Below are 12,917 nucleotides of genomic sequence, written 5' to 3'. Positions count from 1 at the left end.
CCTATTTTACCCGAAAATATCGGTCAATTATACTATGATCGTCAATAAATGTTATGCATACAAATATGAGCCAGCAAATGAAAAATATAAAAAATCTGCCCTTTGCATGATAGCTGGAGAAGAGCCAGGAGTTGTCTCACTGCAATTAGCACTGATTCACTACGGAACGCAACTGCGAATGCAATAGCAATTGCGCACGCAGTTCAACTACGATCGTATGCTAATTCATTGAAATCGCAATACCGCCGCTGCACTATATAAGGACGCCCACTTTACCTTACACACATCCATGTTTAGCAAGACTGCGAAAACAGCGGTACAATCGAGTACCATCGCAGCCTCACGCACACTTGTACAAGCCCTGACCTCAGAAATTGCCATCCTCATCGCTCGCAATGGGAGCTCAAGCTGCGTAGGGCATCGCAGTGGCTAATTTATGCACGCCCCTGCAACTGCGTTCAAACGTACTGTCACGCCAGCATTCGGCCGACCACCCCCTATTACCACCCACAAACGCCACTTCCTGTCAATCACTCTGCGATGGGTCTGCGTAGTCACTGCGATCAGTGGCTGGTTCGCGCATGCGCACTGCAATGCATACGCAGAACGCAACAATCGGCTGATTGTGTGATTATTAGCAATGGAGTTCCATGCTGAATGGGGCCCTGAATGCATTAGCAACTTCCAATGTACTTGACTGTGTTATATTATATAAAATAAATACAATATTTACATGAAGAATGCTGAAGTGTTTATGTAAGGAAAGTGCAGGAGCCGGACTGTTCTTTTAGTGCATAGCAAATTAAAGTGTAATGCTTGCCACGGCACCAGGGGCATATACGAGCATGCACTGTAGTAGTAGTGTCTGTAAAGCTGTAGGGTTACGTCAGCAGTAGCAGCAGCGATGTGACCCGGAAGAGCTGTGAGCGAGCGGTGACACCATGGCAGCAGCAGGCAGCAGCTAGAGAACCGGAGAAAGCAAGATGGCCGCCTGTCTGTGTGTGACCCGCTAAGGCCTGAGACAGCCGTGCTACCGCCGCCGGCGCCCATTAGGTCCCTGCGGGACGCAGACCGCATCGTCTCAGGACGAAAACCGTGAGCCCTGTAAGTGCCCTATAGCAGCTTGTCATTTCCCTCCCTGGCTTCTCCTGCCTCCATATTACCCGGGGCTGCTGTATCTGTCATTGTGCTGCCCCTGTCAGTGTAGCAGTGAGTGCCTAGTGTCAGCCGCCGCGGCGTGCTGCACACTGCTGTGTACTCCTCCCTGCTATAGTGACAGCAGTGCCTAGTAGAGTAGTGGAATATATCATGAGATCAGTTTGTTTCTGTAGTGTGTGAGATGTAGTTGGGGCCACACCATCAGCTGCTCCCCCTCCAAGCCTTGGAGCTTAAACAAATACTAAAGTAATAAAAAAAAATCTATATTTTTTTATTGATGTTTGCCTTGGCACCCTTTCCTAGGGCTAGCCATGTACATCTAAGCACCTATGAAATGCACAGATTTTTGATACTTCTACAAAAGTTGATTATGGCGGTGGTTGTCTCTGTTTTTACATTTATTTATTATTAAATGACTATATTTTGAACACTAGTTATAGCATGGGCCTACTTTACCTGTCTGCGTTTTGACGTCATGGTTCTGCTATGTACATAATAAACATAACCACTGTCTAGATTAGTGATGGTCAATAGGTGACCCTCCGAGCCGTCATTTGCTGTCTCCAGCTTCTTCCTACTTTGCTGTCATATTTATTTGTTTATAGCTGGTAATGTTTGTTTAGATGCCTGCTGATATGTTATTACAAGTAGGTGTGTCTTTCATTGATTATATTTGTTAATGTAACTTTTTGCTTTTGAGCAGTACGCAGCACTTTTGAAGGTTAGAGGGCCTCACGCTGCGGCCCCAGAAGTGTGTGAGGTTGCCTATCATTGGTCAGATGGTTGTACGTTTCTTGCAAAACTACAGGAAAACATCCACAGGAAGATAATTCTTTATATATATATATATATATATATATATATATATATATATATAAATGCAATACTTTTAAAAGAACTGCGCTATGTCGACCATAAGATAAAGCGCAGACAAAATTCCAAGAAATGGTACAATTTATTAAAATATTTACTTAATAGAATAACACTAAAGTATGGGTCCCAGCATATTAATAAAAATTCATTGAAAATTACATGAAATATATATTTATTTGCGCTTCAGGAGGAACTCATCAGGATGACTTTTAATAAATACACAAAGACTGCAAAGCTTAGAATGGACTTTTCAATGCTCACACCATTTTCTTCAGGAATGGGATTGAAATGCTGGCGGCTAATCATGACAGCGGATACCCGACAGGATCAAGATCCCGACAGGGGCAGGGAAGTACCCTAACCCCCGTGTCACACACACCCTCCCCCCTTAGTGGTGCCTAACCCTAATCCCCCTTCCCCCTTTCTGCTCCCTAAGCCTAACCCTCCCGGGGGGGTGCCTAACCCTAATCTCCCCCTAACCCTGGAAGACTCCGTCTCCCCCCCCCCCCCTCCCGCGACTAACGCTAAAGGCGCCCCGGACTTGCCTTCGTTTGCGATGGCGTTCCGGCGTCGGGATTATTATAGGTGTCGGTATGTCGATGCCTATCATAAATCCCTAACCGGCATTCCGCTATCAGGATTGCAAGGCCGCCGGTTACATGACTACATCCCTATATATACAAATAGTGGTATTCCAATATTATCAGCGGAGGATCCTAACTCAAATCCAGTTTGTTAGCTTGGAGAGTATGGTAGTATTGGTGTCCTATACTGTAGATGTCAGAGTTTTAAAAATAATGTTCCTGTATAAGCATGCCACAAAGTTCCAAGTAGTGGATATAATTGTTATAAAGTCATTGAAGGTCAATAAAAATGTCTCTTTGGATTGGTAACTGTGTCTCCAATAGATTGCAACAAAGTGATCACATAGCTTCCATAGAATTAATATGCGCTATTTGTAGCTAGATATTTGTGGCATACTTATACATTATCATTATTTTTAAAACTCTGACATCTACAGGACACCAGTACTACCATACTCTCCAAGCTAACAAATTGGACTTGAGTTAGGGTCCTTGTTGATAATATTGGAATACTACTATTTGATATATACACACAGAGAGAGAGAGAGATATACAATTTTTTTTTTTTTTCATGTCATTTTCAATGAATTTTTATTAATATGCTGGGACCAAGCAAGACAAACAGTTCCAGAGATCTAAAGGAGTGAGATGCCATATCACAAGTGATTACATTCTATCCACTAAGTGATTACATCCTATTGGTTGTGAGCATTCTTCCACCACTTAAAATCAGTGGGTGTGATCACCTGACAACTAAGCTGTGATACGTTTTGGTTATAAGCTATGACTGATGGTTCAGTATTATGTTGATGTACCCCTGATGAAGTCCTTTTTAGGATGAAACGCATTGGGTTTTCATCAATTTATATGAACTGACACTTAATGTAAGCAATATCTGACAGTTTTTTACTGTGTTTTATAAAATAAATATTGTGTTTTAAATACTACTTGTGCTTTCAAGGAAGTTTTATTAATTGTGGCCCTTGTGGCCCATTATGTCCGGGTGTATTTTGGTGTAAGCGTATTTTTCAGTGAGACCACAAAGATTAAGTGGACATCTCGAGTACATTTATAGCCACCATCTTTAATGGTAGTTTAAAGCACAGGTTCTCAAACTCGATCCTCAGGACCCCAAACAGTGCATGTTTTCCATGTCTCCACACTGAATCAAGTGAAATAATTAGCTCCACCTGTGGACCTTTTAATATGTCATTGATTAATGATTACACCTGTGCACCTGTTGGGTGACCTGCAAAACGTGAACTGTGTGGGGTCCTGAGGACCGAGTTTGAGAACCACTGGTTTAAAGGACCAACTCAAATGAAACATTAAGAAGTCTCTTGAAGAAAAATTCCACCATCTATTCTTCCATTTGGGACTGATTGACTAGGCACTAAGATTGCTTTTTATCTATATCTATTGTATTGTATGTCTGTCAGTATTCTTATTTTATAAATATTTATAAGGCGTCTATTTATGTGAGCGCCCTTTCACCCCACTTTTTTTGTTACTATCTATTATATATCTGCCTAAAGCTAGCCATCCACTATACAATTTTCTGTCAGATATCTGTCCAATCTGGCTGGTTGGAATGAAAACCCGGTAATGTCTGGGAGCAAATGACAATCGTCCATTTGCTCACAAACACTGGAAAATAGCCAAAAATGATTGTTCAGACAAACTGGTTAAAACACACAAATTTAACCAATTTGAACAATTTTTCTGTCCTTTTTTTTTTCAGTGTTTAAAACCATATGATCGACTGTCATTTGCTCCCATACATTACCAGGTTTTCATTCCAACCAGCCAGATTGGACAGATATCTGACAGAAAATTGTATAGTGGATGGCTAGCTTAACAGAGATATTTAGTGAGAGGAGCAGCCATTCAATATTAATTTGGGTATATTTTGGTTTTTATTATTCAAAATATCATTAAGTGCACAGGGGGGGCACCTGTTGGCCATATATAGATATAGATGTATATAATTTTTTTAAAAAAAATTTCATATGTCATTTTCAATGAATTTTTATTAATATGATGGGACCAATACATTAGTGTTATTCTATTAAGTAAATATTTTAATAAATTGTTCTATATCTTTGAATTTTGTCTGCACTGTATCAAATGGTCGACATGGCGCAGTTCTTTTAAAAGTGTTGTATATTGCCTTGTGGTTCATGTGGATCTGCAGAGTTCCATGATAGAACAGCTGCTGAGCCGACCTTAATGAAATAGTTTTCTCTAGTTAGTGATTATCGCCGACTGGTTTTCTGTTTGTGTGATTTATAAAAATGTAATTACCTCTTTTTACTAGCAAATGAATGTTCATCATTCACTAGTTATGTAGTTTCCTATATATGCATACCATGATTGAGAATGCTGTAATGTAAGCAATATATTTTTAAAGGGATATGTCTTGGCTTCCTTATTTTTGACTAGACTTAAGGCGGGTATCCACTTATAGATATACAAACGATAGCACGATTACTACATTGTTGTTGTGCTCTCGTTTGTATATCTAGTGATGTGCCTAGACTGAAGTTCACTTGTTCAGTCCAGGCACGTTCCTCATCCCCGCACATGCTGAACCTGACGAGATCGTCAGGTTGACCAGCATGTACGGGCGATGTCGGAAGCGACCAGCAGCCACGCGCATAGCTGGTCGCTTCCGACCAAAACATGCCCGATGCATGCGCGATTTGCAAGCGATTGCACGATAACGGCGTCTGATACTTCTTCTGTACTTTTTTTTTTTTTCTCTATATTTTATTCTTTTGTTATTCACTATAGTTATTGTTTTTTATATGAGTTTTATACTGGTTGACAATTGACATACATTTTGACATGGATTTACTAGTTTTTCATGATTCTGTATATCTACGTTTTCTTTTTGGAACCCTTAATAAACAGATTGCTCAAAGAAATATTTTTAAAGGTTTGTTTTTTCACTTTACCTTTTATGTTTCTTTGCGTTTGGTGATTTGAGAAGCTGGACATTGGGTTCATAGTCTCCAATGGAACATAACTCACTATGGCAACATAATCATGAAGCATTGCATAATGCTTGGATGACATTACCAAGTAACCTTTGAGCTTTTTTTTTTTAGCAAAATGGTTTATAGACGTGTGACTACCCTTAGTTTACTTTTGCAATTCAATTTCCGGTTAATAAGAACTGATTTACTGTTTTTGGAGCCTGTGCTGCTTATTGTTAGTAAGGTGCAGGTATACTCATTGTTTTAATCCACTTTCAATAAATACTGATAAGATGAGCACATATTGTTATTTATTCTGCTGCTCTAAGCAGGAAAAAAAACATTGACACTTGCAAGCACTCCCATCAGCACTAATGGGTACCTGTTGTTATTTTCGTGGCGTGTACAGTTTCCCAAAGATGAAAATTGCCAATCATGCCAGGATCCTATGCAGCTCTCATCTTGTGAGTAGGGCCGTTAGGGTGGTGTGAGTGCTCAGACTTTTAATATAACTGTTGGCCTATCTTTCCACCAGAAGACCACTGTTATAAGATGGAAGGATCCCTTTTATCTAGGCTGGGGAATCAATCAATGGACATCTCTATGGATAACATAATTTAGGTCAAGAGTATTAAGTGTAATTCTGTGATATTGTCATATTCTTCTAAGGCCTGTTTGTTCCCAAACCTCACTTGAGTAGACTAACTCAAATTGGTCATGTGGAGTGAAATGTATGTGGTCTTGAAGGGGTTAATCTCAAAGAAAACTATGGCATTATATTCATCTTAGGACAGAATTGCAAAGCTGCACGCTAGCCGCTTTGCAATTCCGTCCTTGCTATTATGGTAATGCAACAGGACATCACGCCTCCTGCATGCATTACTTATCCGAGCTGTGTTCTACAACACGGCATCGGATAATCTGTGAGAACATTAGCCGGCTAAGTGACACATGGGGTCAGCCAACAGAGATCCTGGCCTCTTCCCTCCACCTCCAACGGCGGCAACACGCCTGCAATTGGGGAAACGGAGGCCATCACCGTCCCCTCCCTGCCCACAATTGCAGCAGACCGTCAATCACCGACAGTCTGCTGCCGATCTATGTGCAATCACGCAGGACCCGCACTGCACATGCGCAGTACGGATCAGATGCCTGCACAGATTCCTGACCATCGTTCAGTGCACTGATGAATCAGGCCCATGGAGCGATAGAATGACAGCTGTTCTCATGATAATGTACTTTTGTGCTTTCTGAATGAGATGCATTTTTAATTTGCAATTTCTACTACAATCTCATGATGGTTGTAGCATTGATGTCTATTTAGTTTTATAAGCCATATGTCATCTTCATCATAGTTTATAAGGCACCACAATACTCTGCAGCGACAGTCATTATGACATCCTACAATAACAAATCTTGCCTTGCAAGAGAGCAGGACATAAGAGGTTGATGGAGAAAGTGCAGATATGAGATCTGGTAGAGCATGCAATAAATGTATTGTGCATACAGGGCAAGGAGCACAATACTTTCCATTTACCCTTTCTTTACATAGTTGATGACTTGCTGGTTGACAAACCTTGAAATTATTAGCGGCTTGTTGTAAAGAATGACTATATGCTCACAGGGACCGGCAAAGACTGTGCTGAACTACGGAAAGTTACGAGACATTATTCTATTTATATAAATCCATATGTAGTCCGCTTATGCACCAACGCTGATATTGTTGTTTATGTTACTATGTTGTTCAGTTTTCATTATTGTATCTAATTGAAACATTACTTCTTTTATGAACATTAAAGTGAAATGTTGTATTAAATGTTTCTGCCAAGTTAAAAATGATCCACCTATGTTGTAATCAGTGTAAAGTTTAAGGGGTTTATTTACTAAGTCGTGAACGGAGATAAAGTCCCAACCAATCAGCTCCTAACTGTCATTTTTCAAACACAGCCTGTGACATGGCAATTATGAGCTGACTGATTTGGACTTTATCTCTGTTCACTTTATTTCAATCCAAGGCTTAGTAAATAGACTCCTACATTTCCACTATTCTCCTGTGAGTCAGCACCTGATGAAGAGTCCACTGCCGCCGAAACGTTGGTGCCTCTACCCCCCGGAATAAACACTCCCCCCACTGTAGGATGTTGTACTGCTGTCTGTGTTTTTGTTAGTTTCCATGTAATCTGCTGCATGATGATATAAATGTTACTTAATTTTGTTTCAGAGTGGACAATTGAAGGACAACAGCAGCCATGGATGACTTCACCTCTATCAGCCTGTTGTCACTGGCTATGTTGGTGGGCTGTTACGTTTCTGGGATAATTCCACTAGCAGTCAATTTTTCAGAGGTATGAAAATCTGTTTCCATGCATGTAGCACTCGCCATGTTTCCAGTTTAGTGCTCATACCACTTGTAACCCTGGCAGAACCTGAGCTTTGTCATTCCTAGAACAGGAATGTGATTTGCTAAACTTTGTATTTATTTATTTAGGCAACAGAAAAAGTAAGACCTACCTATTTTATATGTAAACATACATTTGTATATATATATTTGTGAATATGTTTTGTAGCTATTTTTCATAAGATAATTTATTTTAGATACAGGTTTAATTCTTCTTTTTGAAGCAGGCATGTCGGTTTGAAATAAAAACGAAAGGGAATGTCTTGCTTTATATAGCAAAGGAGCACACATTTTCTATTATGCATATTAAAGTTTCCTATATAAGCAATGCCTAGTATTCTTTTATATATTACTAAAGATAAGGGTAGGAGATCCGTTTTGTGTTTTTTTTTTTATGTTTTTTTTTTTATTGTAATATATAGGCACTTGTTGCAACCCAGCTTTGGTTGAATGGTTTTAGTTTACCCTTCTTTATTACTAGATTGAGATGAAACTCGACAATATAGACAGGTTATGCAAGTAATGCATGCAAATCCAACCATAAAGTCATGTACTGATTCCCTAATATTCTACTTCATGTGGTATTACTCAGCTCCCCTTTACTCCAGGGTAGGGAGTCCTAAGCTGTATTCTTCGCTGCAGGAGAGTATTTATCGGAGTCCCAATACAGTTCAGTTACCTATATATTATTGCTGGTAGTAATTCGCAAGTAACCAATATGATAGGAAATTTTCCACCTAATAGGCTATTAAGGCTGAAAATGTTCCACCTTCATAGCCTATCTCCGGTATATGTATACGCCATGCAGCGTGACTTGCCTGGGGTGAGTGAACTGCCAGGTATCTTCCAAATCTGCTAGCGTTTAGCATCTTTTTTTTTTTTTTTTTTACTGAAAGTGTCTAAGTCGCAATGAGATGCGTCTAGGACCCTCCAGCAGACTGTGCTGATTAATCTGATACACGACACTTGTATATCTGTGCACCTGAGTCTGTATATGAAGCACAGCAGAACTTGTAATGAAAAAAGCTGCGGCCGTTACATCGTAGCACTTCATATACAGGTTCAAGGACTCTCACACAGATATACAATCTCTCGGGACCTGCTGCGACGAAAAGGGCTTTTTGGCACGACTGAAGCAAAGAAGTGTAAGGATGCATCTGTGTGTGTATGTATATAATTTGTCTTCATTCTAGCACTCTGCATATGTCACAGCACATGCAGTTCCTCTGTCCTGCCTGGGGTGTCGTTCTGTGCTCTGGTGTTTTTAGCACACTCAGCTGATACAACAAACTGCCGACGTTCACCGACTTATCACGATGAATGCTGACGTTCACTGACATATCGCGATGAATGCTGACGTTCACCAACATATTGCGGGTACACACTGGCCAACGGCCGGCAGATATATTGGCCGATCAATTGATCGGCCAATGTATCTGTCAGTGTGTACCCAGCCTAAGAGAATTGGTTCAAGGGGCACAAAGTTCAGCCATGTAGAAAAGCTAGAGATGTGTTGATATTGCTTCACCTCCATCTATAAACATAATTACCACCTTCTAGAATTAAGCTGTAGAAAGTAAACACTGCTGCGTTGACATTTCAGTGATTTAGTAATCCCCTTTCTGTGAAACAAACCCAAGCCCTAAATTACGGTGTGAGATTGACCTTTGAAATTATATTATTTGATCCTAATGTGTACAAAATAATATAGAATTTAGGATCCAGTCGGTCCAATCTAGAAGACAACAGGAACTTTTAAGAAGCCAGGGAATGTTTATATCAATAAAAATGGCTTCCAAATAGCCTTTCAGGTGCACTTTACCTGGCTCCCGGGATGTGCCTAGCGCTGGTTTTATTGGTCATGCAAGAACTCTTAATTTGTAAAGTGCACTTGAATTTAAGGATATTTAAACTTGTGTATTTCTATTTTGTGAACATTTTCATGTCATCATAAGTAACGCCTTTTGTCCAGAAAAGCACAGCTGTTATTTAACCTCATTCTTTTAATACATATATTTTGAGTACTGCAAATTATTACTTTTCAGTAGAGATCTAAGTAGTTAGGAATGATTTAAAGATCAATGGTCATGCATACAGTTGAGGCGGTCATCTTGTGGACTGACCTAATATTCACGCGAATGCAGTTAATTAATTCTTTAGGAACCTGTGTCATCACAGAATAAAATTCACAATGTCTGATTAAGATTCATCAATTACTGGGTTCCATGTGATTTGAAAGGCTGCTTTATCATGAATATTTGTTCAATGGCTGCTTCCTATTTATTAATTCAACAGATAACAATAGCAATGCTGTAGTACAAAATATTATACCTGTATAAAATAGAATTACATTTGTACAAATTTGGACAAGAAATGTAGGGACATCTGTCTGTTTTAATCTTTACATTTCGTGGTATATAAGCATTCTATTGGTAATTTGCACAAAATCTGGCACAGAGACAAAATGAATGTTACTCTGTACAGGTTCCCGAACAATTCCGTCCAGGCAGCGTATTGCTGTAGGTACAGGATAGACACCCGTTTGTTTGCCATCTTGCTTGCACAGTATTTTTCTGCAGGCAGCAAGCCACGAGCAGCCTCTATGATCTTCTGCAGCATGCCTGTATATCCCATGAAATAGTGCGCACCCCTGACCAATCATGTGACCTAATGCGCTTCTCCATGTCTCTTCATCTTTACAGTTATAGAGAGAGACTGACTGAGAGGTCCTTAATCATGAACCAAATTCCGCACTTGTCCTAATTTTAAGGTTGAGCGCTCTCTGATCAAAAAGAAGTTGCTGATCTTGCACTTAAATTATTTAATAGATCAATCAGGCTGGAGAGTTTTTTTCTTTCTTTCAAACTTACATTAAAGGGCATACTTTCCAAGAGGTCAACTTTTTTTTTTTATTCATTTTATTTTTATTCCTTGGAGGCATTTAAAAATTCAGGCGGTGTTTATATTTGTTTCCCTTGATTATGATACAGGTCAAGTGAGCTTTATGCATTGGTTTGTCCCCACAAAGCAGTTATTTAACTTGACTGCCCTAGGGAAAGAACTGTCTAGATAAGTGATGGGTAAAAGGTGGTCCAGTAAGCCTTTACTCGCGACCCCCAACTCTGTGACTATTCTCTGCTTAGTTATAGAGCGGAGAATAATACTGAATAGCAGCATCTAGCTTCCACGTCATATGACCTCCTCTACAACATGCAGGGAGGTCACACAGTGCAACCAATCAGAGCAGGTGGAGCCTGTGCAGTGCATTTTGCCTCACTTGCAAGTAATTTTCGGCACGTGGCAGGAGGTCTGTGGGTCATCGAAGCTCCGTGGTCTGGTGTTTTGGTAACTAAGAATTCTGAGGGGAATTCAATTAGAGGCGAAAAGCCAAATTCGCCTGTTTTTTTGTGAAAAATTTGCCTAAAAAAAAAATCGCCAAATTCAATTCCAGGACAATTTCGCCTAAGTGGAAACAATTCTCCAAAAATGATTCTCCAATCAATAGCTGGTGAAAAGAAATGCAAAATCTTTATTTTGGGGTGCAAACGTGGGGAAACAGCCCCCCAAAGGACAAATCTGCAAAAAAAATCAGAAACAAAAACCTAAGAACACCCCAAAAAAGACATGTCATTTTTGGGGTGAAAATTTAAAAAGTGGGGGGATAAACATAAAAGTAGCAAAATAGACTTCTTGGGGGTCCCCAAGTATGGGTCAGGTGTTTTTGGGATTGCAGGTGCATGCAGCAGGTGGATTTTTCATGTTTTTTAAAAGTTCACTTTAGAGACATAAAAACACCCATTTTCAAGCACCCCAAATTTGACAGGAATACTTATTTTCACCAAAAAATACTGCTTTATGTCATTCTTCACCAATTTTACAAAGACGCTAATAGCAAGCAATTTACACAACTTAAGTACCCAGAATAGTCTTATTAGGGCTATTAGTACATATCTATATTGATTCCCTAAGTTAGAGCATCTTTTTCTGGGGTACAGACTGATTTCCCCAATTCTTTCAGTACTTTTCGCCTGTTCCGCATTCGCCTATTTCCGTTTTCGCCTGTTTTGCAATTGAATTAGGCGAAAAGCGGGGACGAGCACGGAATAAATTCGCCTCTGAAACAGGTGAATGAAGCGAACAGTTGGACAGGCGAAAACTTCGCCTCTAATTGAATATGGCTCTCTGAGTGGAATTTTGGAGCAAGTAACAGGCATGTGAAGGCATTTTGGGATGAACAAAGTGATGATGCCGAGGTAGTTTTGGGTCTGTTATTGTTTTCAGTTGTAAAATTAAAGGTAATGGCCAGCACTTTGGAAGGATCTAGAATAGCACATGTGGCTTTAGAAGTAAATTGGGTTGCCCAACACTGGAATAGAAGATCTAAAGTATCTTGTGTAAAATTTAGAGGGTATCCAGAAAAATAGTTTATGTCCAAACCAATCAATTATTATTTCCTGTATATGGAAAGCAAGTAATGCATTCACTCAGACTCACTTTCTGTCATATCCTGGTCTCTGTAGGAACGTTTAAAGCTGGTGACCGTGCTTGGTGCAGGACTGCTTTGCGGAACTGCGCTGGCAGTCATTGTACCTGAAGGTGTCCACGCTCTCTATGAAGAAATACTGGAAGGTAAATGTAATTTTATATCATCCCAGATGTCTTGTGTAATTATGGCTTATAATGCAGTTTGTTGCCCAGATACATACAGTTGAATATTGCGATTAATTACTACATGTTTTCACTATAAACCAATATATTTTATTAAGCTTTGGTTTTGTGAATTTAGGGCGCATAGAAAGAGGGAAATGAGGGATTTATTATTTTAAGGATTAGTAAATGGCGTACAAAAGCTTAACATTTAAATAAAAATAAAAATAACACCTGGTTTATAATTTGGTAATCATGTCGGGCAGAACGACTCCTCTA

General features: G+C 39.6%; 1 protein-coding gene across 1 annotated transcript in view; it reads left to right on the top strand.

The window, feature by feature from the left end:
* The first annotated feature begins 900 nt into the window (after positions 1-900).
* The window catches only part of SLC39A9 (solute carrier family 39 member 9), a 43,413-nt gene continuing 31,396 nt past the window's right edge, over positions 901-12,917 (top strand). The window contains exons 1-3 of the mRNA XM_088456573.1: positions 901-1,104; positions 7,815-7,938; positions 12,512-12,620. Of these exons, the coding sequence (XP_088312699.1) occupies positions 7,843-7,938; positions 12,512-12,620 (205 nt within the window). The 5' untranslated portion in view covers positions 901-1,104; positions 7,815-7,842. The remainder of the gene's footprint in view (positions 1,105-7,814; positions 7,939-12,511; positions 12,621-12,917) is intronic.

Source organism: Taudactylus pleione, unplaced genomic scaffold, assembly GCF_031769625.1.
Source record: "Taudactylus pleione unplaced genomic scaffold, aTauple2 ptg000707l, whole genome shotgun sequence".
Classification (NCBI taxonomy): Eukaryota; Metazoa; Chordata; class Amphibia; order Anura; family Myobatrachidae; genus Taudactylus; species Taudactylus pleione.
This window is presented reverse-complemented; position numbering and strand designations above follow the sequence as displayed.